Below are 25,185 nucleotides of genomic sequence, written 5' to 3'. Positions count from 1 at the left end.
AGTGTGCGTGTAAATTTACCAATTAACAATTATATGTACATTTAGTTGTCTTTATTTGGCAGTTCCTTTATATGATTCAAATTGCAAAATCCCCTCAAGTGAAATGATTCATCCAGAGCACGTCAAAGGGTTTACCAAAAGATCAAATGTCACTGTGCTCCAGATCCTCAAAGTGCAGTCATATTGCTAAAGCAATGCCATGTGATTTGTGGATTGCAACAAATATTCAATAGGGAGGAGAGGCAAAGCAAGACAATATGAGCATTTGGAGCATAAAATATATTAATTACAGTATATTATACAGTATATTAACAGAAGATAGGCATATAATGTGATCAACATTGATATAGACACCTAATTTAATGATATGAGGGTCCAAATATTTGTGCTATAGAGATTCATTACATTTCTTCAAAAACATTTACATTTCGAACATGCTTTGACTGCTTGTTGCTTTTGTTGTTTGTTTGTGCTTTGTTTGGCTAAAGCTCACTTAAATGTTGAAATGATGCAAAATGTCAAGTCAACTGGTAGGAAAGGCATTTCAAATGTACAGCAAAATGCAGAGACCACTTGCAGCTATATTTCCTATATTTGTATTACTACACATGCTAACGTTAATTAGCAACCACTGATAGGCCTAACCTGCACCTGTAATATACAGTGCATTCGGAAAGTATTCAGAGACTTTAACTTTTTCCACATTTTGTTACGTTACAGCCTTATTCTAAAATTGATATTTATATATTTTCCTCCTCAATCTACACACAATACCCCATAATGACCGAGCAAAAACAGGTTTTTAGAGATTTTAGCAAATGTAATTAAAATGAAAAATATATTTACGTAATTATTCAGAATCTATGCTATGAGACTCAAAATTGAGCTCCGGTGCACCCTGTTTCCATTGATCATCCTTGAGATGTTTATACGACTTGATTGGAGTCCACCTGTGGTAAATTCAATTGATTGGACATGATTTGGAAAGGCACACACCTGTCTATATAAGGTCCCACAGTTGACAGAGCAGAAATTAAGCCATGAGGTCGAGGGGATTGTCCATAGTGCTCGGAGACAGGATTGTTTAGAAGCACAGATCTAGGGAAGGACACCAAAACACTTCTGCAGCATTGAAGGTCCCCAAGAACACAGTGGCCTCCATCATTCTTAAATGGAAGAAGTTTGGAACCACCTAGATTCTTCCTAGAGCGAGCCACCCGGCCAAACTGAGAAATCTAAGAAGAAGGGCCTTGGTCAGGGAGGTGACCAAGAACCCGATGGTCACTCTGAAGGGGATCCAGAGTTCCTCTGTGGAGATGGGAGAATCTTCTAGAAGGACAATCATCTCTGCATCACTCCATCAACCAGGCCTTTATGGTGGCCAGACGGAAGCCACTCCTCAGTAAAAGGCACAGCCCGCTTGGAGTTTTCCAAAAGGCACCTAAATACTCTCAGACCATGAGAAACAAGATTCTCTAGTCTGCTGAAACCAAGATTGAACTCTTTGGCCTGAATGCCAAACGTTACACCTGGAGGAAATCTGGCGCCATCCTTACAGTGAAGCATGGTGGCGGCAGCATCATGCTGTGGGGATGTTTTTCAGCGGCAGGGACTGGGAGACTAGTCAAGACCGAGGGAAAGATGAACGGAGCAAAGTACAGAGAGAGCCCTGATGAAAACCTGCTCCAGAGCGCTCAGGACCTCCGACTGGGGTGAAGGTTCACCTTCTAACAGGACAACAACCCTAAGCACACAGCCAAGAAAATGCAGGACTGGCTTCTGGACAAGTTTCTGAATGTCCTTCAGTGGCCCAGCCAGAGCCCGGACTTGAACCCGATCAAACATCTCTGGAGATACCTGAAAATAGCTGTGCAGCGACAGAGCTTGAGAGGATCTACACAAAAGAATGGGAGAAACTCCCCAAATGCAGGTGTGCCAAGCTTGTAGCGTCATACCCAAGAAGACTCAAGACTGTAATTGCTCACATAGGTGCTTCAGGTCCAAATAGTTATGTAAATGTGATATTTCAGCTTTTTATTTTTAAGAACTGCTAAAATTTCTAAAAACCTGTTTTAAATGTTTGAATACGGTAGTAACGTAACAAAAGGTGGAAAAAGTCAAGGGGTCTGAAAAATGTCAGAAAACACTGTTTAATGAACAAATAACTTTCCGTCAACAACTCTATTCAATCTGTTTCGCTGCAGCGATAGAAATGTAAAGGTCATTTCCGATTGAGCCAACATACAGTGCATTCGGAATGTATTCAGACCCCTTCCCTTTTTCCACATTTTGTTACATTACAGCCTTATTTTAAAATGGATTACATAAATACAAATCCTCATCAATCTACACACAATGCCCCATAAGGTCAAAGTGAAAACAGGTTCTTAGAAAGAAAAAAAGTAATTTATTTGCAAGCATTTCTAAAAATCTGTTTTTGCTTTGTCATTATGGGGCATTGTGTGAAGATTTATGAATATTTTTTTCCATCCATTTTAAAATAAGGCTGTAACGTAAAACAAAATGTGGAAAAAGTCAAGGGGTCTGAATACTTTCCGAATGCACTGCATGCAGCGTTTACCGTGAATGCAGTCTCCTCTAACACAAGAACATTGCCTCTAAATTTCAAATATGCTGTAACGCTGAACTTCCGCTATACAGATTGAATAGAGCTCTTTATTGATGACAATGTCTAGTTCTCAACTCCCATCCAATTACCAGGTAGATACAGAGAAACTGAAGGGTGAAAGTCCAACTTGTGCTTATGGAAATGGACTTGAATTGACGAAAGTCATGTTTCCATTACTTTCACATTAAACTTGATACACTCTCATCTCCCGCAAATCCACCCTATTCCCTTTCACAATCATAAGAGTCAAGTGGCTATCTCATATTAGCAGGAGACAGACAGCTATAGGGAAAATAGGGTGTACGTGGAGTGAATAATATTGAAATGGGCACTGTGTCGGGAGTTCCTCCTTTTTGTCATTATAACCTGAACAGGATATGAATTCTCAGGGCTCCATATTCTTTCCTTTTTCCCATCACAGCAGAGATGCATCAATATTTGACCTTCTCTTAGAACTTGACTCCTGTGTCCCAAACTTTTCTATTCGGGCCTTCAGTGGCATACATTTTTTGATGGAGAGGCAAACCTCCAAATCAAAACCAGTGAGACAGACGGGGTGACTGTGCCCTAGGGGCGATTCCTGGTTAATGGTATGAGCAGAGTGGGGGAAAGGTGGAGATGGGGCAGTGGTATAAAGTAAGGGGGGGGGGGGTTGCCTCTTTCAGGATAACAAAATCCCTCTCAGACGACCCCCACCTCAACCTTCCCTCCATTCCTTGAAGTGAGTCTCTTCAAGAACGCCCACCCTTTCCACCACCGCTACCCTCCCCAACCTCTGTCTTTCCTCCTAGTGGTCAGGCATCATCTCTCCCTCCCTACATGATGCTGCACTTGCCCTTAAGCTTGTCGGCATGCTTCTGCTTGCCGGAGCGCTTGCCGTCGACGCTCAGACTCATGTTCCTCTTCTTCTCCAGTGTGAGCAGCTCCTGGAAGAGCTCCTTGACGTTGCAGTTCATCTTGGCTGAGGTTTCCATGAAGGCACACTTCCATGCTGTCGCTTGCGCCTCACCCTCCTTGGTCTCCACTTCACGCTGGGTCTCATCGCTCTTGTTGCCCACCAGCATGACTGGGATGGCGTCCACGCTGCCCTTGATGGCCAGCACCTGCTGGTAGATGGGCTTGAGCTCCTCCAGAGACTGGCGGCTGGTGACGGAGTAGACCAGGATGAAGGCGTGGCCCTTGGAGATGGACAGGCGCTGCATGGCGGGGAACTGGTGGCTGCCTGTGGTGTCGGTGATCTGGAGGGTGCACACACTCTTGTCACAGCTGATCACCTGGCGGTAGGTGTCCTCCACGGTGGGGATGTAGGTGTCCCGGAAGGTTCCCTTGACAAAGCGAAGGACCAAGGAGCTCTTGCCCACACCGCCAGCCCCAAACACCACAACACGGTAGTCATTACTCTGCTCCGGCATGTTGGGGGGGGGGGTTGGGATCCCTGTTGTTATCTGTTTCCTAAGACCTGAGGAAGAGAAGGAAGAGAAGATCAGGAATGGTCATCAAAGGATGGGATCAGAAGCACTATCAGAAAAAACATGAATGCCATTCAACTATGTTGATTTGAATTTGCCTTGTAGTTGAAGCTAACCCAGCATCCAAAGTTGGTTGACATGATGTCATTTCAATCACTTTTGCCAGCTGGGACAAGGCAATAAAAATATCCCCACTACAATCACATTAGAGTGAGATTATACACAATAGCATAATCAGTGAGCTTTATCTCGAGAAATAATACATTTTCTTATCTAAATAGCATCCTCGCTATCTTCTTGTGCACTTGAACATTATCTCAGAGACCCTCGACTGAGATAAACAGTGCAACAAGCTGGTCCCTTTAAAGCCAGGCCTGCCATCATAGATTATCATTAACCTGAACAAGACACAGAAGAGGCAGTTAATTGATGGGCTCTCAGATCTATGAAAGCACAGTGCAGTGGGAAGCAGAGGCCAAGCACATTGTCATCAAAGGTGTGTTTGTGTAGCCTGGGCCCACATCTGTTTGTGCTGTCTTGCCAACTCCGATGTAGATTGTCACGGCAAGCAAAAAAAACACATCTCAGACTAGGCTATTTTTTTGTGGGGTCCAATGTTCCATGAGGACTGCCTTGCGATAATACCAGAGAGTGGAAAGGTATGGAATACATCGACACAATAGACTGATCCAAATAGCCATTGAAAATGTATTACATGTACCATTGATCTTAATGCTCAGTGGTAATGGATAAAAATGGATGTTAGGAAAAACAATACTATAGCTTCACAGTTGGGGTGTTATGTAGTACTGTTGCATTTTCAAATGTGAGCTCAGGTGCATGACAATGAGAGTAGTGGAGATAGTTCTGTAAGCTATGCTTGCATGATGAATAACCTTACCTAGGCTTTAGCTCAGAGGGCTAACACAATCCTGAGGTGACAGATAACCCAGGTTCAATACCCAATCAGTCACTTGAGAACACTTTCAGACATGCAAATAAAAATTGCACTGGTGTGTGTGTGTGCGAGAGAGAGAGAGAGAGAGAGAGAGATTGTGTGTGTCATCTGCCATCAACACTAGTCAGATTGCATTAGGGAGTCATTCATCTTGCTGTGGGTATGGAGGTGGTGGAGAAATAAAGTGGAATGGAACGGGGCTAAGCCTGGGGAGGGCTGACAGATTGCCATTGAGTGGGAAGATGACTGGAATGGAATGGAAGGGGGCTAAGCCTGGGGAGGGCTGACAGATTGCCATTGAGTGGGACGATGACTGAGTGAGACACTAAGAAGAAGAACAGTGCAGATCTAGATTCAAAATGACCAATTCAAGGTTTTGGTTGGGGGATTTGCTCAAACATAGCTGGCAAAATGCTTTTTTGACCATGTCCCTATCTGTCACTTAATCAAGTGATCGGTATCAGTTCTGTGTCGTTAAAAAAACAAAGCCTCACCAACATAAAGTGTCTTAAAAGGGCATGGGCCACCTCGAGCTCCCAGAACAGCTTCAATGCACCTTGGCATAGATTCTACAAGTGTCTGGAACTCTATTGGAGGGATGCGACACCATTCTTCCACGAGAAATTCCATCATTTGGTGTTTTGTTGATGGTTGTGGAATACGCTTTCTCAAGCGCCGCTCCAGAATTTCCCGTAAGTGCTCAATTGGGTTGAGATCTGATGACTGAGATGGCTATGGCATAATGGTTTAAATCATTTTTATGCTCATCAAACCATTCAGTGCCCTGTGGATGGGGACATTGTCTTCCTGGTAGAGACCACTCCCATCAGGATAGAAATGCTTCACCATAGGTTGAAGGTTATCAAACAGAATGGCTGTGTATTTATTGGTGTTTAACTTGCCCTCTAGGGGTTGCGTGGACTTAAACCATGCCAGGAAAATGTACCCCACACCACAACTGAGCCACCAGAGTTCTATGCCGTGCTATCTTGTGAATATTTATCTTTAAAACCTCTACAGGATCGGTGGGTCCCCCTCGGGACGGTTGAATTAACATAGGCTAATGCAATTATCATGAGGTTCAACTTCAACTTGACTAGGCACATTTGGGCAGTCTTGATACAAAATTTTGAACAGAAATACAATGGTTCATTGAATCAGTCTAAAACTTTGCACATACAATGCTGCCATCTAGTGACCAAAAAATAAATTGCACCTGGGCTGGAAGAATACATTATGGCCTTTCTCTTCAAAGATGATGGTCCAAAAAATATACAAAAAACACGTTTTTTTCTTTGTATTATCTTTTACCAGATCTAATGTGTTATATTATCCTACATTAATTTCACATTTGTACAAACTACAAAGTGTTTCCTTTCAAATGGTATCAAGAATACGCATTTCCTTGCTACAGGCAGTTAGATTTGGGTATGTCATTTTAGGCAAAAATTGAAAAAAAGGGGTGGAAAAGGTAACAAGCCTGGGCAGGTAGAAACAATATTGTGAAACTCATTACTCTTTATGTTAAAGGGATAATCCATTCCATCTTGACAGGGTTTGAGGTCTGAAAACATCTGAGCAACTTGGATTTTTCAAGCAAAATATCACTTGAATGTACTGTAATTCCAGACCCTGACATGTTGTTCCCACCTATTAAGTGCCTTCAGATCATTGAGCAGCAGGATACATATTTCCCTCTGGGTATCTGAGCCTTGTGTGTTACAACCAAAGGATTCCCATGGACCAGACAGATGCTAGCTGGAGCTCTGGCGTTAGTCTCTAGAGTAAGGCTCCTGTGGTACTCCATGCAGAGCATTCTGTTTGAAGTATGTGGGAGCCCTTGGTGTTTCCACAGTAAGAGCAGACACCTCTCTGTGTTCATCTAAAAGAGGTGTTGTTTTCTCTCTCTCTGTCTCTCTCTCACGTACACTATTTTTATCTTCCTTTCTCTCCTTCCTCTCTTTCTCTCCCTCTCTCTCTCTCTCTCTCTCTCTCTATTGGAAGTTGGGCTTTGATAAGTACACCACACAGCTCTGTGATCACTGTATTGTTCTCTGAGGAGCTGCCAATGCTTCCCACCAACACCTGGTCCTGTCCAACATATCAAACACTCGGATTCATTCATGTTCGAGTAGAGCGGGAGGCCATCGCGTAGCTACAGAGCTCTCCACTGCCATACTGGGTGAAATATACTTGGCTATCATCATAGACGTCTGAGTACATTTGTTATGTCTTTTGGGTTTCATAACCACCTCTTTATAACAATTAAACGATGATGATGCGGGAGAGAGGAATTCAGTTCCGCCATTTATACAGAACGTGATCGTCTCAACACGTACAACCCAATGATGCTCGGCGGCATAACCCCAAATCACAACGCCTTACCTCCTACATAAATTGTTGAATAACAGACCTGAGAAGGTGACTGTGAGCCTCCAGGGTCATGGTGTCACCCAGTAACAGTTCTGGACCACTCATGACTGGTGGTTCTGTCGGTGTTGCGTTACTCAACAGTAACTGAGCTGTGTGCCTTTTCCAGACAACGTCCTCTGCAGTGCGGACCGTGTACGACACAGGGGGAGTCTGAGTAATGACTGTGGCAGGAACCCTTTGAGGTAGTTCCTAGCTAAGGCAGTTTCTCCAATATCGAAAGCTCTGTCCTTTGCTCTCAGTTCACAATGTTTGACTTGACTCCCCTGCTGACGTCTCCTTTGCGTTCAGAGGTTTGAGTAGGTCGAAGCTTGTGCATAGTTCTGTCTTCATGAGTAGCGATGCAGGCGAGGCTTTGGTGGTTGCTTGAGGAGTGTTCCTGTAGGATAGCAGGAAGCTTTTCAAGAGTTGGTGCAGTGTTCCTTGAACCGCTTTTAAGGCATGTTTCATGGTCTGAATGAACATCTCTGCTAGCCTGTTGGTAGATAGATGATACGGTGCGGACCTGATGTGTTGTATGTCATTCATCTGTAGGAACGTAGCCATTTCTTGGGACACTAGCTGCAGTCTCTAACAAGATGGATTGGCAAACCGACTAAACACTTCTCCAAGCTCCTCGATGGTCTTCTCTTCAGTAGTAGACCTCTGTCCACTTGCTATGAGCGAAGTCGATGTGGATACGTTGCCACGCTTCCTCTGGCCAATTCCACGGATGAAGAGGTGAACGTTGAGGTACGTTGCGAACCTTCTGACATGGGGAACGTGTTTATGCTTTCTCCTCAATGCTTCCATCTAGTCCAGGCCACCAGAAGTAGCTAAACCTGTGAAAAGGTTGTCGATGTAACAGATATTGCTCAGCAGATAACACAAGGTTTAGCGTGACTTTAAAGTCTTCACATATCCTGATTCCACCATCCTTCCTAAAGGGAAACTCTAATCAAAACTATCTTTTGGTAATTGTTTCATTAGTCCATTGTTGACATAGTCCCAAAATGTTTTGATTGTCAGCAATCACGTTTTCAAGATATGTACCTTTCAAAATACAGATATCATCCCTGTATGATGTATTTTGCATCATATGATGCAAAACGCAGCATCGTAGGATGCACAATGCATCATACAGGGAGGATTTCTGTATTTTGAGTCACATATCTTGCAAACATTCTGACAAGCAAAACATTTTGGGACTATATCAACAATGGATATTTGTTGGGTGGATATAGTTGTTGGGTGGAGTTTTCCTTTAGGGACTGGTAAGATGAGTGTCGCCCATTCACTCACGCTGACCGGCTCCAGTGCTTTGTTCATGACTAAAGTGTCCAAGTCAGCCTAAACTTTTGGTCTGATAGCATAAGGTACTGGTCTTACTTTCGGAAACTTTGATTTTCTGTCTGGCTTAATGCTAAGATTCACTATTATGTCTTTCATGCTACCCAGCTCTACATTAAAGAGTCCTCCATGTTTCTTTAAGATGGCGGGTAGCCCTGTGTGTCTCCATGTGTCATTGTATGTGCTGATGGCCAGTCCAGTGTGATTTCCTCCAGCCACGAGCGTCCCAGTAGTGATGGATAGTCTCTCTTTTTATTACGTAGAGTGGCAGCTTCAGTTTGTCCATTTAACTGAACTGTGACCACAGGGATGCCTCTTCGCCTGTGTAAGTCCTAAACACGATGTGTACTGGCTGAAGTGGAAGGTGTTTCAATGTCTTTTCGGAGACTGTGTCTGACACAGAGATACACCCCCCCCCCCCCACCCCACCCCTCACAGTCACTATTTTCAATGTGACTTCCTCATCTGAGTCACTCGCCTCTGTGTTCTCTTGCTCAACAGCGTGAACATGTCTTTTTTGCTTTCGTGGGAACGTCTCTTTCTTGGATATCTTTTTGTTTTTACAGGCTTGTGCAGCAGTGGCCATTTTTACCACAGGCTCAGCAATCCATGTCCTTACACCAGCATGTACTGTAGATGTCCCGCTCTGCCACAGTGGAAGCATGTGCCTTGATTTCCCTGTCTCTGATTTTCAGTTCCACTCGTGTGCAATCGTCCTGATTTCCCTGTCTGCTGAGCCTCTTTAGCAGCTAGTTCCACACTGACTTCAATAGTCTCTTTTGTGTAGCTTCACTCTGTAGCCCACATTACTAGTCTGTCTCTAATGGTGTCATTTAAAATATCATTGAACTCACAGTGCTCTGATAGTTTCTTTAGCAAACATTTTCACTGATTCTCCCTCTTCCTGATTTCTTCTGTGGAACCTAAACCTTTCAGCAACAGTGGCGACCCGTGATTCAGGGCAGGTGAGTCAGAGCCCCACCTGTTTTGAGCCCCACACTTTTTAGCTACATTTTGTGGCTTGCCTGTTTTTTGCATGTTATTTTGGCATTAATCCGTGTCACATCAGTTTGCAAACAACGTAAAAAAGTAAATAAAATAATTGAGTTAATAAAGCTGCATACAAACATGGCCTCTTTTTGCTTTATTGAGTAAGGCAGCTCCAAAATACAGGTGTTTCAGCCTAGCTCCGTGCTTTCTGTGATGGTGGGGCAGCCAGCAGAAAATACGGAGCGTAGGTGTTGGTCATGTTCTCTATTTGCGCCGTGATTGGCTCAGTGTTCTGTCACTCATGGGGACACTACGTCACCGCCGAGTCTAAGGATAGAGGACGGAAATTCAAGCCCCATGGGTGCTGCCATAGAATTACATTAGAAGTGCCCATCCAAGAAGGCTCAAGGTCATTGGCCACAGATAAATTACGTCAAATCCCGTTATATTTACAGTAGCTTTGATTAGACTGATCACGTCAACATCATACTTTCTAAATCTTAGCTAGCAGTCATCATCACGAATCAAGTCGACAATCTACTGGCAAATACCTTTTAATCCTTGTCATATGAAGAGGAAAATTGAATAGAAATTATAGATAAAACGTATCGGTGCTCACCGGCCATTGGACATAAACATTACACAACAAGATGGAAATCACAAACAGTACAATGAGTGGTTTGGAAGTAATCATTGGCTAACTGCAAGCTTTGCAAAGCGATTATTATTCTGCTATTCATTGGAGTGGCTGTATGGTCCCAAGTCTGGATTAAGGGTCTCTTTTCCAAGCTTAAAATTATAAACATTCAATATTGGCCATGCTGTCAATTAAGCATGATTTGTGCCCCACTCAAAACAACTTAACTCGGAACTGCGTTTTGAACAGTCATCCAACTAGGAATTGGAGGTTGGGAACTTGGACCTCTTTCTAAAGCTGCGACTTGAAGATTACAGATGTCATCATGATTCAATCTTATTTTTTCAGAGTTCCCAGTTGTCTTGAAAGCACCATAAATCCAGATAATGACAGACTTTGATGACAGTTTGATGACAAAATTTGCCCACGTTCCTGTTCAAGTGAGCACAACATACTAATTGTATGTTGTGTGGTAAGCTGTTAGTAGCCCATGTGCCTCACCCTAATAGTTTGGTCTATTTTCCCCTCTTAATTTTGCCTACTGTTCTGACTTGGTGGTGCACATGTAGCCTATAACTGGTTTTAGAGAAATATAATCATTAAATATTGTAAGAGCTTTCATTGTCTGCTGATATGCCCCCTTTATTTATCCTACAGTTCTGACTTGGTGTACAGGGAGAACACTGTAAGAATGGCACATGTTCTGAATTCGGTCGCTGTACATTTCAAAAGTGCTCAACAAATAGTTTGTGGCAGACGGCAAGGAGAGGTGAGGGGAGTGGTTATTAAGGAGAGATATCTTGCAGCCTGCTGGCTCGACCCCCGAGCCTTATATGGACTTCCTGCCTCAATGAGGCAAGGCTGTGTGTCGTTAAGCCAGGGAGAACTTGGGGATAAAGGATGGAGCAGCCTGCACAAAGGGGCAGAGTAAGGAGAGAACAAAGTGCAATATGAAGAGAGAACAATAGCTGTGTGATTACCTTTTGTGACCTGGACAGTGGGACTACCCCCCCCCCTGTACCGGATTGGCTGAGGACCACCCCTGGATTGGTAAATTCCCCCCTTCTTCCCCAGTGTACCAAAATCCCTAATAAACTCCCCATGTGCATTCTATTTATGCTACTGGTGTCTAGCCCTGACCATAGACCGCCCTCGGGGCTTCTCTCTGGTGTAATAGGTTAGGGCATGACTAGGGGGCGTTTCTAGTTGTGTTTCTATGTTGGTGTGTGTGTATGGTTCCCAATTGGAGGCAGCTGATGATCGTTGCCTCTAAATGAGGATCATACTGAGTGTGTCATTTTTCCCACCTGCGATGTGGGATAGTGCGCTGGTCCGCAACTGGTGCATGGTTATTAAACCTGGTGACGTGGAAACCATTTCATATTTCTCAATAGGCTACTGATTGTCACTCACTTCAATATTGTCTTCCAGCACAGCAATATTTTCCTCAGTCACGATCTTGCTTCACTTCACTCACTGACGTTTCATCCTCAAGTTATTGTAAAGTTTGTCTTCACAGTTGAATTTCTCCCCGTTCCATACTGTATTTTCCTGCCTTAATATTTTTTCCCACTCCGACGTCTGCCTCGACTCCTTTTCTGCAGTCCATGATGCTAACTCTCTTAGCTAGCTCAACTATGCATTTGTCTCTGCTAGCAATACACTGTGCTAACATTTAGCATAGACTGTACCATGAAAAATAACTGTTTTAAACTTGTAAAACACAACGTTTTACAGACCGACTAGTTACTGTAGATTCAGACCTACTCGTCTCCAATATTTTGTAATGCCTTGAGACAGTAATTCAGTTGAACCATTTATCCAGAATGTGATCATCTCAACACATACAACCCCCATGATGCTATGCGGCACAACCCCACTACACAAATATTTAGTCTTAACAGTATTTTGTGATCTGTTGCCCAATTACTATCCATACATACAGATGTAGGATCTTAATTTGAAACAGTTTGATAAAGAAGGAAAATAATCCTGCAGCAAGAGGAAATGTGGATTATAATTAATGGATACATTTTTTTTCAGGCAAAATCAAATCTGACATTTTAAAGTGGAAATTATAAAGGTTGGAAGCCTTTTTAAACGTTGAATATACACGTTTTCATTTCCTGCTGTGAAGGAAAATGCTCAGCAACAAGGGTGATCAAATTACGATCCTACATCTAACTGTTCTTATAAAGATAACGGCTATTTTCAGTTTTGGTTGACGCAAAGAAAGGTTGACCTCATGCTGCTGTGGCAAACAGTGAAAAGCGTTGGTTCTTGCTTATGTTAATGTCCTGTATGAACATCAAAAAACAACTCAATGTTTTGTCAGGTTTGCTATATAATGAAATGGTGCTGGGTCACTCCTAGGGTTTGAGTTAGTGCCCTGTCTGTCAGTTTCCCCCAGTGCCTGCTGTACAGCTGTGTCCAGACACTACTGGGTTGGTTATGGTGGCCATGTGGAGCAATTGGGTCCCTCATCAGAGACATTTCCATACTTCTTCCCCCATCTATCTGCGTGCGATATCATGCATAGTGACAGCCTGGACACTGCTGCATGTCTGGTGGCCATTTCAAGTGGCGGGGTGATTGTCAGATCATATAGCCCAGGAGGCCACTGTTCAACATTTGGACGGGAACAATAATCCGGTTATAATTCAATTGATTTTTTAAATTATATGTGTCGTTATTGCTTGAGTTCAGGCTTGATTGAAACTGCTTTCAATGGGGAAAGATTGGAAGCCCCTCTTCTGGCGTGTAAACCTATGGCTACATTGTCATTTGTGACATGATTTATATGAGGAAACGAACCACGTAGCTTGTTCCCAGTTAGACTAAAAATAATCGACATCTAATATTGTTTCCCTGACATGTGCTTCGTGTTTAAAAAAAATATATAAGTACCTTACAAAATAAATCAAATAAATCCCTCTGGTCTTAAAGGGAGAGCGTTTTGATTCTAGTTATATTGATTTACTGTACGAACAGAGCGTCAAAGCAATTTCACACAAAGTAGCATTTCCAAAAGGAGATTTTCACGCTCATGTTTGACATCAGTCCTTTTCCCCCTCGGTGAGAGACAGATTTAGATTAGTAACTAATTGAAGGTCTGGTAATCGATCTAGTCCCCGGATTTGGTCCATGTATGCTCTCCCTCGGTGACAACTGCAAACCACTTGACGACAGCAGACGAGCTGGGCAGGCAGGTGTTCTTGCTGTGTTGGTGTATCTTGCTATTATGTATAGGTGTGTGCGTGCGTGTTCCCTCCCTCTGCAGCTCTGGGATTTCTCCGTTGTGTTTTTTTCCCCCCACATATCTCTGGGAGTTCTCTGGTTACTGTGGAAACAGGGCCCAGAGGAAAATCTATGACAGAGGAAGAGAGTGTGTGTTGCGCGCGTGGGTGCACACACATAAGGGAGATAGACAAAGGGAGGGGGTAATGACTTTTGTATTTGGGAACGGGGGCATAAACATGTCATCACCCCTGTCAGCATTCAGTTGCCATGGTTACCTTCCCACACCCTTCTATGTCATATCCTTTTTCAGAGAGGTCAACAACACAACAGTAACATTTTTAAGGATTTAAGCCAAACTCTTTCTCACTAACAGCTTTCTGACATTGACAGATTGGTAATTCCTATGTTTGGACCACTAGCGAGATTTGACAACTTGCTAGCCACATTCAGTCTCATCTCTGATTGAAGGCATCTGTAGGCTTGAATAAAGGAGGACTTTGAATTAGTATGCACTACTCTATGTGGTTACTCACACAAGACCATTCAAACATTTGGAGATGGGCCATCTGCACAGACACACACACACAAACACCCACTCAGATCTATTAGAGACATTAAGTGCCGTACATACCAGTATTGCCAGAATGGTGTGGAGGAGGTAGTAGACAGACCAAAATGTCTGATAAACAACATTATGTCAAGAGAGGGCGATTTCGAGTGTCATGAGAATGGCCTCAAATCTCTTGATTCCTGTGTATTTCAGCAAGGAATAACTGCCAAAACATGGCAACGCACCCACACACACAGTTTGATATAGGGTGTAGTTCCTCTTTGATGGAAATTAATATGAACACTATCTCTAGATCTATGAATTACAGTTGAATTTCCCAAAGAACAAAGACAATGCTGACATGACATACTGTATTATATTGTATGCTATTATTACTACAGATCTCGGGTGTAGGTTTAGCCAAATGTTGCCATACAACACTTAGGTGGTGGCCTTGAGAAAAGTGGGTAGAGGACATGAGAGATGGACTCCTGGCTAGATGTATCCACTGTCTTTTCTCAGTTTGTGTGTGTATGGTTTTGAAAGCTCCCCTATGATACCCTACTACAGGTTTATAGTAGCAACCACCCCCTGCCCCACAACCCCATGACACGATAGACCCATCTAGAAACATGAACAACCCCTAGTTCCTCCATACCTCTCAATGTTTAGATCTGAAAGGATTGGATATAGTAAAAAAAAGTCACATCAAATCAAAATTTATCAGGGGACAAGTAATTGTTATATGATGTAGGCCGTCATTGTAAATAAGAATTTGTTCTTAACTGACTTGCCTAGTTAAATAAAGGTTAAATTAAAAACATTACATCTGTAAATGGTTAAAACATTCATAGATTCTTAACATCTGGTGACGTCTGAGGAAATGTTTATCTAGTAGATATGATTGTATTTTAGATTGATAATAAAATGTGTTATGGCCCTTGAGGCATTCCATGCAGGGGTCATTGATGTGAAGCTGGTTCCCTATTGGCTGGTGGTGATAAAAATGGTTGATAATTCCCTGGACGCTAGTGATCAAGCTGTGACGATTGCTCCACTACTTTCCTAACACATGCTAATGCTAGCAGTTATAGAGTCAGACTCTTTATCGTTCACTTCAAGAGGGTCTCACCATATAAAATGCATTATTTATGCATCTCACATGCTACCATTGCTTCTTGCAATGTAGAAATGTTTGCCTTAAAATCCCTTTCTGTCTCTCACAATAATTACATTGATATCCAATGTAAAATGTCCAAGTGTAGTATACAAGTTGAAATGATTGATTGTAGTTCTAGCAATAAGGCTACATCTTTGGAGTGGTCTTTCTAACGTTCTCAGATGAAAAGGTTCCCCTGCTGAACCCTTGAAGAAATTGAGAACCTTTTCATGTTCTAAGAGTGTACTGTGCAAACACTGTATTAACATGTAATTATAACAGTGCTTCAAAGCTATAAGCAAAGAAAATGACATACCTGTATTTGTATTAAACCCCTTGAGTCACCTTTGACAGTGTCACATCCTGACCATAGAAAACCTTCTTATTCTCTATTTTGGTTAGGTCAGGGTGTGACTAGGGTGGGTAATCTAGGTTATCTATTTCTATGTTGGCCTGGTATGGTTCCCAATCAGAGGCAGCTGTTGATTGTAGTCTCTGATTGGGGATCATATTTAGGCAGCCATTTCCTCAATGTGTTTTGTGGGATCTTGTTTATGTGTAGTTGCCTGTGAGCATTCCATTGTCTTCACGTTTCGTTCATTTTTATTGTTTTTGTGCGTTTCAGTTAGTAAACATGTGGAAACCATATCACGCTGCACCTTGGTCCAATAATTCTTACGTCGAACGTGACAGAAGATCCCACCACAACAGGACCAAGCAGCGTGCCCAGGAGGAGAAGGGATCCTGGACTTGAGAGGAGGTCTTGGATGGGAAGGTATCCTGGACTTGGGAGGAAATCATGGCAGGACAGGATAGCCTTCCTTGGCGGAAGACACAAGGAGAGAAGGGAGGACAGCGATGACGCCGGAGTTCGCGGCCACAAAAAAAGACCAAAAAACACCCCGAAATGTTTTGGGGTGGGGCACAAGGGGTGGTTGGCGGAGCCGAGGAGTGAACCAGAGCCAGTCTGGGAGAAGAGGGAGAAACTGGAGGAGAGAGTTGTTGAGTTGGTGGAAGATGCATGACATTTGCCCTAAGGAGCGTGTTATCAGTTTAATGCCACCTGTGTCAGCTCTCCGTACTCGTCCTGAGGAGCGTGCTATCAGTCTGGTAAAATCTGTGCCGGCTCCACTCACCAGGTCTCCAGTACACCTTCCCAGCCCAGTACGTCCTGTGCCAGCTCCACGCACTAGGCCTCCAGTGCACTTTCCCAGTCCGGTATGTCCTGTACCAGCTGCTTGCACCCGCCCTGAAGTGCGTGCCACCTGTGCCGGCTCCATGCGCCAGGACTCCAGTGCGCCTCCCCAGTCCGGTACGTCCTGTATCAACTCCTCGCACTCTCCCTGACGTGCGTGTCACCAATCCGGTACCACCTGTGCTGGCTCTACGCACTAGGCCTCCAGTGCGTATTCACAGTCCAGAGCTTCCGGCGACGGTTCTCAGTCCATGGCAGGAGCCTTCGTCTGCACTGATGTCCGGGCCATTGTCCTGTCCCGCTCCAGTGCAGGGGCCTTCGTTGACACCAGGCACAGTGTTCAGCCCGGGGCCATGGCTGGATCTACGGGATGAGCGGGTTCTTCAGCCCGCACTGGAGCCGCCACAAACGCTGGTGGATCCGCGAGCTAAGCAGGTTCTTCGTCCCGCACCAGAGCCGCCACCGACGCTAGATGCCCACTCGGACCCTCCCCTATAGAGTCAGGTTTTGCGGCCGGGGGGGGGGGGGTACGATCACGCCCTGACCATAGAGAGCCTTCTTATTCTCTATTTTGGTTAGGTCAGGGTGTGACTAGGGTGGGTAATCTTGGTTATCTATTTCTATGTTGGCCTGGTATGGTTCCCAATCAGAGGCAGCTGTTGATCGTTGTCTCTGTTTGGGGATCATATTTCTTCAATGTGTTTTGTGGGATCTTGTTTTTGTGTAGTTGCCTGTGAGCATTCCATTATCTTCACGATTAGTTCATTCTTTATTGTTTTTGTGCATTTCAGTTAATAAACATGTGGAAACCATATCACGCTGCACCTGGGTCCGATAATTCTTACGACAAACGTGACAGGCAGCAATTACAGATGTTAGCCTTTCTGGGTAAGTCTCTAAGAGCTTTCCACACCTGGATTGCGCAACATTTGCCCATTATTATTTTCAAAATTCTTCAAGCTCTGTCAAATTGGTTGTTGATCGTTGCTAATCAACCATGTTCAGGTCTTGCCATAGGTTTCCAAGCAGATTTAAGTCAAAACTGTAACTAGGCCACTCAGAAACGTTCACCGTCTTCTACATTCACTGTCTTCTTAGTAAGCAACTTCAGTGTAGATTTGGCCTTGTGTTTTAGGTTATTGTACTGCTGAAAGGTGAATTTATCTCCCAGTGTCTGGTGGAAAGCAGACTGAACCATGTTTTCCTCTAGGATGTTGCCGGTGCTTAGCTCCATTCTGTTTCTTTTTTATACTAAAAACTCTTCAGTACTTAATAATGATTACAAGCATACTCCTAACATGATGCAGCCACCACTATGCTTGAAAATATGGAGATTGGTACTCGGTAACGTATCGTATTGGATTTGCCCCAAACATAACACTTTGTATTCAGGACAAAATGTTACATTGCTTTGCCACATTTCTTGCAGTATTACTTTAGTGCCTTGTTGCAAACAGGAGGCATGTTTTGGAATATTGTATTTGGTACAGGCTTCCTTCTTTTTTCACTCTATCAATTAGCTTAGTTGGTTATTGTGGAGTAACTAAAATGTTGTTGAGTCATCTTCAGTTTTCTCCTATCCCAGCCATTACACTTTAACTGTTTTAAAGTCAACATCCCTGAGCGGCTTCCTTCCTCTCTGTCAGCTGAGTTAGGAAGTACGCCTGTACCATAGTAGTGACTGGGTGTATTGATACACCATCCAAAGTGTAATTCGTAACTTTACCGTGCTCAATGGGATTTTCAATGTTTGAATTTTGTATTTTTACCCATCTACCAATAGCTGCCCCTTGAGAGACATTGGAAAACATTTCTGGTCTTTGTTGAATCTGTGTTTTGAAGTAGCCATTCAAAATGCATGTTAAACAGTATTATTGCACACAGTGAGTCCATGCAACGTATTATGTGACTTGTTAAGCAAAAAGTTTTTCTCCTGAACTTATTTAGACTTGCCATAACAAACGGGTTGAATACTTATGGGCTCAGAACATTTCAGCTTTTCATTTTTAATTAATTTGTAAAAATATAATTCCACTTTGACATTATGGGGTATTGTGTGTGTGTGTGTGTGTGTAGGCCAGTGACAAAAACAATCTCTATCTAATACATTTTAAATACAAGCTGTAACACAACAACATTTTTAAAACGTCAATAGGTGTGAATACTTTCTGAAGGTACTGTAAACCGCGTCGAATATATGCAGACATTATAGCACACAAACATAAACGTATTATGTACGTCACAACATTCTTATACAACAAAGACGTGGGTATACTACAGAGTAGCTTACGTCAAAGCAGCATTGCTCAGGCTTGCCCCCTTCTATGCCATGCCCACGCAAATAACGAAGTGTCAGTCTCCCACGATTTTTTAGAAGACTGACGAAATTGCTACCGCGCATCTTGGATAATCACACAGGAATTTGACTTAATTGGCTCGCGATACTGATTTAACGGCATTAAATCAAAAACATCAATCACTCATTCCCTGGCACTCATTCCCCTTCACGAAACATTTAGCCCCCCCCCCCCGAGTCCCGCACACGCTCTTAGGCTACACAAACACACACTCCATATTGTAGCACATCCCATATGGATGACCATATCCTACTATAGCAGCGACATGCCTATATAACCGCACCATGGTCAACTATGGGAAGTCAGAAATGAAATATCATTCCAAACCCTATAGAGAAAATAAGATTATCTGTGCAAAGTGTATTGTGTGGTTAACTTTGAGAAAGAAATGCAGAGTTTCGAGTCCTGTATACCACAAACACACATTTGAAAGCAGAGGTGGTTGTCGCTCAGACCCTAATCAGACGCACCTGAGTATTTATTTATTTCATAAAGAGGGTATGTTAACCCACACTTGTCTAGAAAGCGTCGCTACAGTGTCTCATCCTATGTGTCTCATCCTCACTCATCCAGGTTGGATATTATCACACAGTAAAGGACTGGCCTCACTATTATGGGTGTCAAATGTAACCTAAGGCAAGTATACATTTCCACCAAATACTGATGAACAATGGAGAGAATGATGAATGAGTCAGTAGGCTAGATGAGTGAGGGAATGAAAAGTGAATGAATGGATGAACGTGTTGAGTTGAAATGAATCGAACTTACCTCAAGTTTACTTTCCCAGATCCGTTGTGATGATGCGGATTTAAATATGCCCGCATTCAAGTAAATACATTGACGCTAGAGTTCTTCTATAGCAATATCATTTTACAATATACGTGATGTGTTGATGTAGCCAGGTCCACCCCTTTTCACTGCAGCTCGCTCTCTCTGTTTTTCTTATTTAAACCCCTTGATGCCAAAGATAGGAGGTGCTTTCCTTTCTATTCAGTCGCTCATCGAATACTGACGCAAGCGAATGGGCAGTTATAGAAAAATCGTGCGCTTTTGACACTCCTTATCCTGCTTTTGCTGAAGATGTGTGCGCTTCCTCCATCATTCAGCTACGCCTCTGAGACACGCCTCTCATTCGGTTCCGTCTTTATCTTGATCATTTTTTTTTTCAATTGTTGTTTTCAACACCTAATATGATTGCTGAATTTAATCATGTAGGTTATTTTTGATCGTTTTTTTTTCTCTCACTCGTCGATTATTAGATTATAGCCTGTTTGTGAAACCAATCCGTTTTATTTTGGAGAGAAGCTGGAATAGTATCATGTCAATCCAAAAATATATGATTGCTTTTGATTAGATCGGGTTCTTCCAGTCAGTCCATGTAATATACTGTTACATGCGGTGCTTTGGGCTTACATAATTTATGTCATTGAGTAGATGCTATTTTCTGATGTTAAATAGCATAGGGGCTCCCCGGCGTGCTAGTCCATATAGCTTCTTGAATCTGTGTAGACCTACTGTAGGCTATATGTGGCATGTCATGTATCCTAGGGCTAGGCTACACCCCATTTTCAGTTTTTACCCCTTGTTTCAAACTCAAATTCATACATGAAATATCAAAAGAATATTTATTTTTTTACTTGTCAATACCTCCAAAACTTTGTTAGCAAGATGCAAGAGCCACCATAAACTGTATTGTGAGGTACGTCATGGACTTCACACAAATTTGCCACATTGGTGTCAGGAGAGTAATGGCGCCACTGTCTGGCCATTAAAAATGTTCCCACAAACGCATTCCCACTTCCCAGCCAACCTTTCTTTGGTGCAGCTGACACAATAGATGAGCTTTTGTCTCGCTCCAGTGGTAAACTGAGAAACTCCAAGAGTGAGACGACTCCCACCTCCATAACAATGGGCCATGGTTAACCAATGATGAATGGGGTCATGCGCACTTCTTTAATGTTTATCTTCACTGTGTTCGGCCAGGTGAATTAATAAGAATAAATAATACCTGGGAGGCAAAGTACACTGGGGAACTGTCCATTCAGCACCTCGCCACCCTGGCCAGCAACCTCTGAAAAGGCAGCAGCGCCATCCACCTGTTCAGCACCATGGACAACAGCCCATGGCAAGCCTGTGTAGCAGAACACGTCAAAACGACCGAGCATTGATTCAATAAAAGTGTGCACAGTATTAAAATTCACAAATGCACACGTTATAGGTGGGTACAAAATCTGACGTCTGTTTGCTTGTCCCGCACTTCCACGTACACGCTTTAAGTTTAAATTAAAGTTCAGGCTTTGCTGACCATTCTTTACGCAGAACGTCTGAACTAAATCATTTAAACCCATATGGCTATGTTTATACTGCATTCATGCTTTGTAGAGTTTCTAAAGTTTCCATTGAATGTAGCTGATGCAATACATTAAGAAATAGACATTGGCTAGAGGTCAAACGTATTTCAAAAATAGTTATAATACCTTCTATATTCAACATTTGCCTGCCAAGAGAAATAAAGATGTTTTTTTATGTGGAATTGAGAGAGAGAGAGAGAGAGAGGCTGTGATATGTGACATCAGACTATAGCGTCACAGCACGCAGCTTGTGGTGAATTCAGCATCCATCCCACAGAGTCCGCGCTCTCATTCCACGCCCTACTGAAATCAACACGGCTCGGGAAATGAGGTAAGAATCCAACACAATTATAACGCTTAGAATTGTCTTACATGACAACATTTTAAATCTACGATCATTTTTTATATTATTTATATCTACGATGCTGCATATTCGATTGGTTGTGTCGCGAGCTGCACGGAGGGAGAGTGGTCCTGATGTGAATAGAATGTTAAACAGGCAAATGCATGAAAGTGGGTTTGTTCAAGATATACATGACGCTTTTTTTAATTGAATAGATTTTATGTTCAATCTTTTGGAGCCCCAATTGTCCAATGTATTTGGATAGTGTAGGCTATAGGTTAGTAGCCTAATACCTGTAAATGTATGGGGTTGTAGTGGGCAAGGTCGATTGAAATAGGTAGGCTTATCCAGGTAACTTAATTTGATGGTTTATCCTAAAGGGTAAGTGGCAGGCTATTTATCAAACATATAACCAACCCTCCATTTGAAGTCAATAAGTCGTGGACATATTTTGATTCGTGCATGTTGGTGCATTTTGTTCGACGGTGGCCTATTTGGAAGGTGAATCATTGACGTCGTCAATGGAAGAAAACGAGACCATCGCTGTTGTGTGATGTCCTCCTTCATAGATGCAGTTTATTTTCCGTACAGCTAGTTGGAGCCTTTTTTTATAAAGTTGTCGGGCTAAGCAATAGTGGACTGACATTCATAACCTACGCTGGTTGATGAGAAGGAGGCTTCATTGTCCGTCATTGTTTTTAGCCTATGGATTACAGAATGTATCGCGTTTACATTAGAATGCTTGCACACACATTTTCGTGAAGTATCATTTATGTAATTTGTTTGAATCAATCACCTGAACCTCATCAGGGTAAAATATAATTGATTGTGACATTTCTGGGCAAAATATCCCACCGCATAAGAAAATAGGGTATGTGAAGAAGGAAAGCAAGTAGACACATAGAGCTAAATATGACAGGCTTCATATAACACATGAAACATGGGGATTAAACCCAGCAGCAGAAAATAATATAGCATCATTGATCTTATTCTCTCTCACACACACACACACACACAGAGCAATGGTAACCAGTGCAGATCCTACTCTAATGAGTCTCTTAGGGACTGGCCACTCACTGTGCCCATGGCTTTGATTATACTTTGAGTGGCTTCAATCATACAACTACCGGGTGTGGCTGTGCCCTATTAGGTCTATTACCATCTGTGTAGGCCTATGTCTCCTATCAGGTCTTCACACCAACATCCAGGAATCCAATATTACTATTTCCCTCACAGTTTTCACTTCCTCATTGCAGTTGGCTAAACTGTCCAGGGGAACTGAACTGGACCACAGAGAGAACTGCCAGGTCTGGAATCTTGGGCCTGGAATCTTCCAAGAGATTTGGGCCAGTAACCGAAATGTCGCTGGTTCAAATCCCAGAGCAGACTAGGTGAAAAATATGCCAATGTGCCCTTGAGCAAGGCACTTAACTCGAATTGCTCCTGTAAGTTGCACTGAATAACATCGTCTGCTAAATGACTAAAATGTAAATGTAATCCCCAGGCCTGAAAATCCCAACAAAATGGAAAGCGCTTATGTAATATTACATAACGTGATGATTTTTTTTAGGGAAGGGATGGGCTACTAACTGACACACCAGATATTGTGGAGGAAGACAGCTGAGCCCTGATGTCGTTGACATCACTATTTATTCTGTGTATGGATGTCTATGGACAACGACAAGCCTTGAATTGAGATTCAATAAGGTTGACAGGTCAATTTGCTTTAACCAAGAGAGCGTTAATTGGCCTGCCTCCCATAACTTCACATCATTCTCTAGTCCTGAGAAGAAGGGAGAAGGGCCCTACTGACAGGTCCAAAACATTTTACATCATAATATATCCCATTTAGCAGACGCTTTTGTCCAAAGCGACTTACAAGTCGGCTGAGGCCACTACTTTTACATATGGGTGGCCCCAGCGGGAATCGAACCCACGACGCTTGGCGTTGCAAGCGCCATGCTCTACCGACTGAGCCACACAACATCATATTTGAAGGGAGATCAGGATATAGACCTATCTTGAACCTTTCATGAGCGGTCTACGTGAATTGACATTGGCAACCACGCCCAGAGAATAAGTACGAAGGATTGTCAGCATTTGTCTTTGTATGACTTTGTTATTGAGGGAAGCATTTGCCAGTCTAGTGTGGCTGTGATATATTTGTTTTCCTAATGATGTGTGTTTTGTCTTGACGCACTCAAGGGAATATCCAAGTTTAGCAATGTCGGCAGATTACAAATGTTTAACACCTAATCAGAGAGATTTCTATTTTCGGACTATTTTGACAGTCGGTTACAGAACCTCAGGTCAAATGCATGTCTATGGTTCTCTCTTCAATGTCACTGATAGGGAAGAACCCCTGTCATCTACATTGAGGAAACAACCATATAGACATGCGTTTGACATGCATTTGCCAGTTTCCCTTTAAAAATAAATAGCCGACTTTTCCAATGATTGGGAGGCAGGAACGATCATTTATTTGTTTTCCTCCTCTGCTTCGTCTCTCCTACAGCTAAGGGCCTTATTTCCATTATCACTGAAAGCCTTCTTTCCTCTAATGGATGCTGAAATGCTGCTCCTGTTGCTGCTTCAGATACAATCTCTGAGGCAGTGCCTTTCAGCTCTGAGCCAAAGTTATTGACAGAATTAGCTGAAGTGAACTAATGCCTGCCCTACTCACCATTTGAATGCTCGTCACTCAGAATGCAAATGGAAGATCTCTTATCCACAGAGGATATCGTGGGATGATGTTAACCTCTGTCACTAGAACAATGGGAAATGTCCTCCGTTCTACCTATGGAAGCCTACCACCTCTTTACATTGTACATTGCTAACCTCCTCTCTTGACTCATCGTTACTGTATTAGTTGCTATGGGAGACCCACTTAGGGTAAAGATCATAGCATTAGTCCATCATTTGTCTGACATTTGGACCCATGAATTTTTTAGAACCTGTAGACTGCTATAGCTAGCGAAAGCCTTTCCCTTCATGATGTAAGCCTGTATAAACAAAGGGCCAACGGCAGGTCACTAATTATGCAGTCTTCTTGAGTTGTTTTTACCACACGCATATCACCCTTTACATCTAGCATCCACGTAATTGATGAAAACAAAATGTTGCGGTCACTTTTGAAGGACGTGTCCCCAGAGAGACGGATCATTTTGTGTCTGGGTCATTTGAGAACTTCGGCACAGAGTTAAAGACTGTCGATGAGAGGCTTTTTGGCAAGTGAATTCTAGTCAACTCCAATGCTAACACCGTATTGATTCCTCACTTAATGAACATGTACAGAATAGTCAGTCCCAGCTGTGACAAGCTGATGGAAACACTCTAGCTCTCACAGTCCAGTCCCTAGGCTGGGATGGCCATTGAGTTCCAGACTAGCAATGATCTGTGCTGTTAGCATTAGCTGTAACGTTAGCAATGAGCTAGCTAGGTAGGTCTACTGACTACACGTATGTTGTGTTAGCTATGTGTGAGACCCCGAAAACTCGATATACATCTACAAATAAGGCTGCTCTGTCTTATTTTTCCATGCAAGGACA

At 42.9% G+C, this 25,185-nt stretch overlaps 2 protein-coding genes across 2 annotated transcripts in view; one reads left to right on the top strand and one right to left on the bottom strand.

Moving 5' to 3' along the window:
• Positions 1-260: 260 nt before the first annotated feature.
• Positions 261-20,036, bottom strand: LOC135512628 (GTP-binding protein Di-Ras1-like). The gene is made up of 2 exons (XM_064934846.1): positions 19,712-20,036; positions 261-4,088 (listed from the first exon to the last, which is right to left on the bottom strand). The coding sequence occupies exon 2, from the start codon at positions 4,039-4,041 to the stop codon at positions 3,445-3,447; it is 597 nt and encodes a 198-aa protein (XP_064790918.1). The 5' UTR covers positions 4,042-4,088; positions 19,712-20,036; the 3' UTR covers positions 261-3,444.
• A 1,518-nt stretch (positions 20,037-21,554) lies between these two features.
• Positions 21,555-25,185, top strand: part of LOC135511439 (adenomatous polyposis coli protein 2-like) — a 36,217-nt gene continuing 32,586 nt past the window's right edge. Inside the window, exon 1 of the mRNA XM_064932946.1 lies at positions 21,555-21,625. The gene's annotated coding sequence lies outside the window, so the exon portion shown is untranslated. The remainder of the gene's footprint in view (positions 21,626-25,185) is intronic.

The sequence above is a fragment of the Oncorhynchus masou genome, chromosome 24, assembly GCF_036934945.1.
Source record: "Oncorhynchus masou masou isolate Uvic2021 chromosome 24, UVic_Omas_1.1, whole genome shotgun sequence".
NCBI lineage: Eukaryota > Metazoa > Chordata > Actinopteri > Salmoniformes > Salmonidae > Oncorhynchus > Oncorhynchus masou.
This window is presented reverse-complemented; position numbering and strand designations above follow the sequence as displayed.

Coding starts and splice junctions, on each gene's coding strand:
- LOC135512628 (XM_064934846.1), bottom strand. CDS start 4,041: ATGCCGGAGCAGAGTAATGACTACCGTGTTGTGGTGTTTGGGGCTGGC.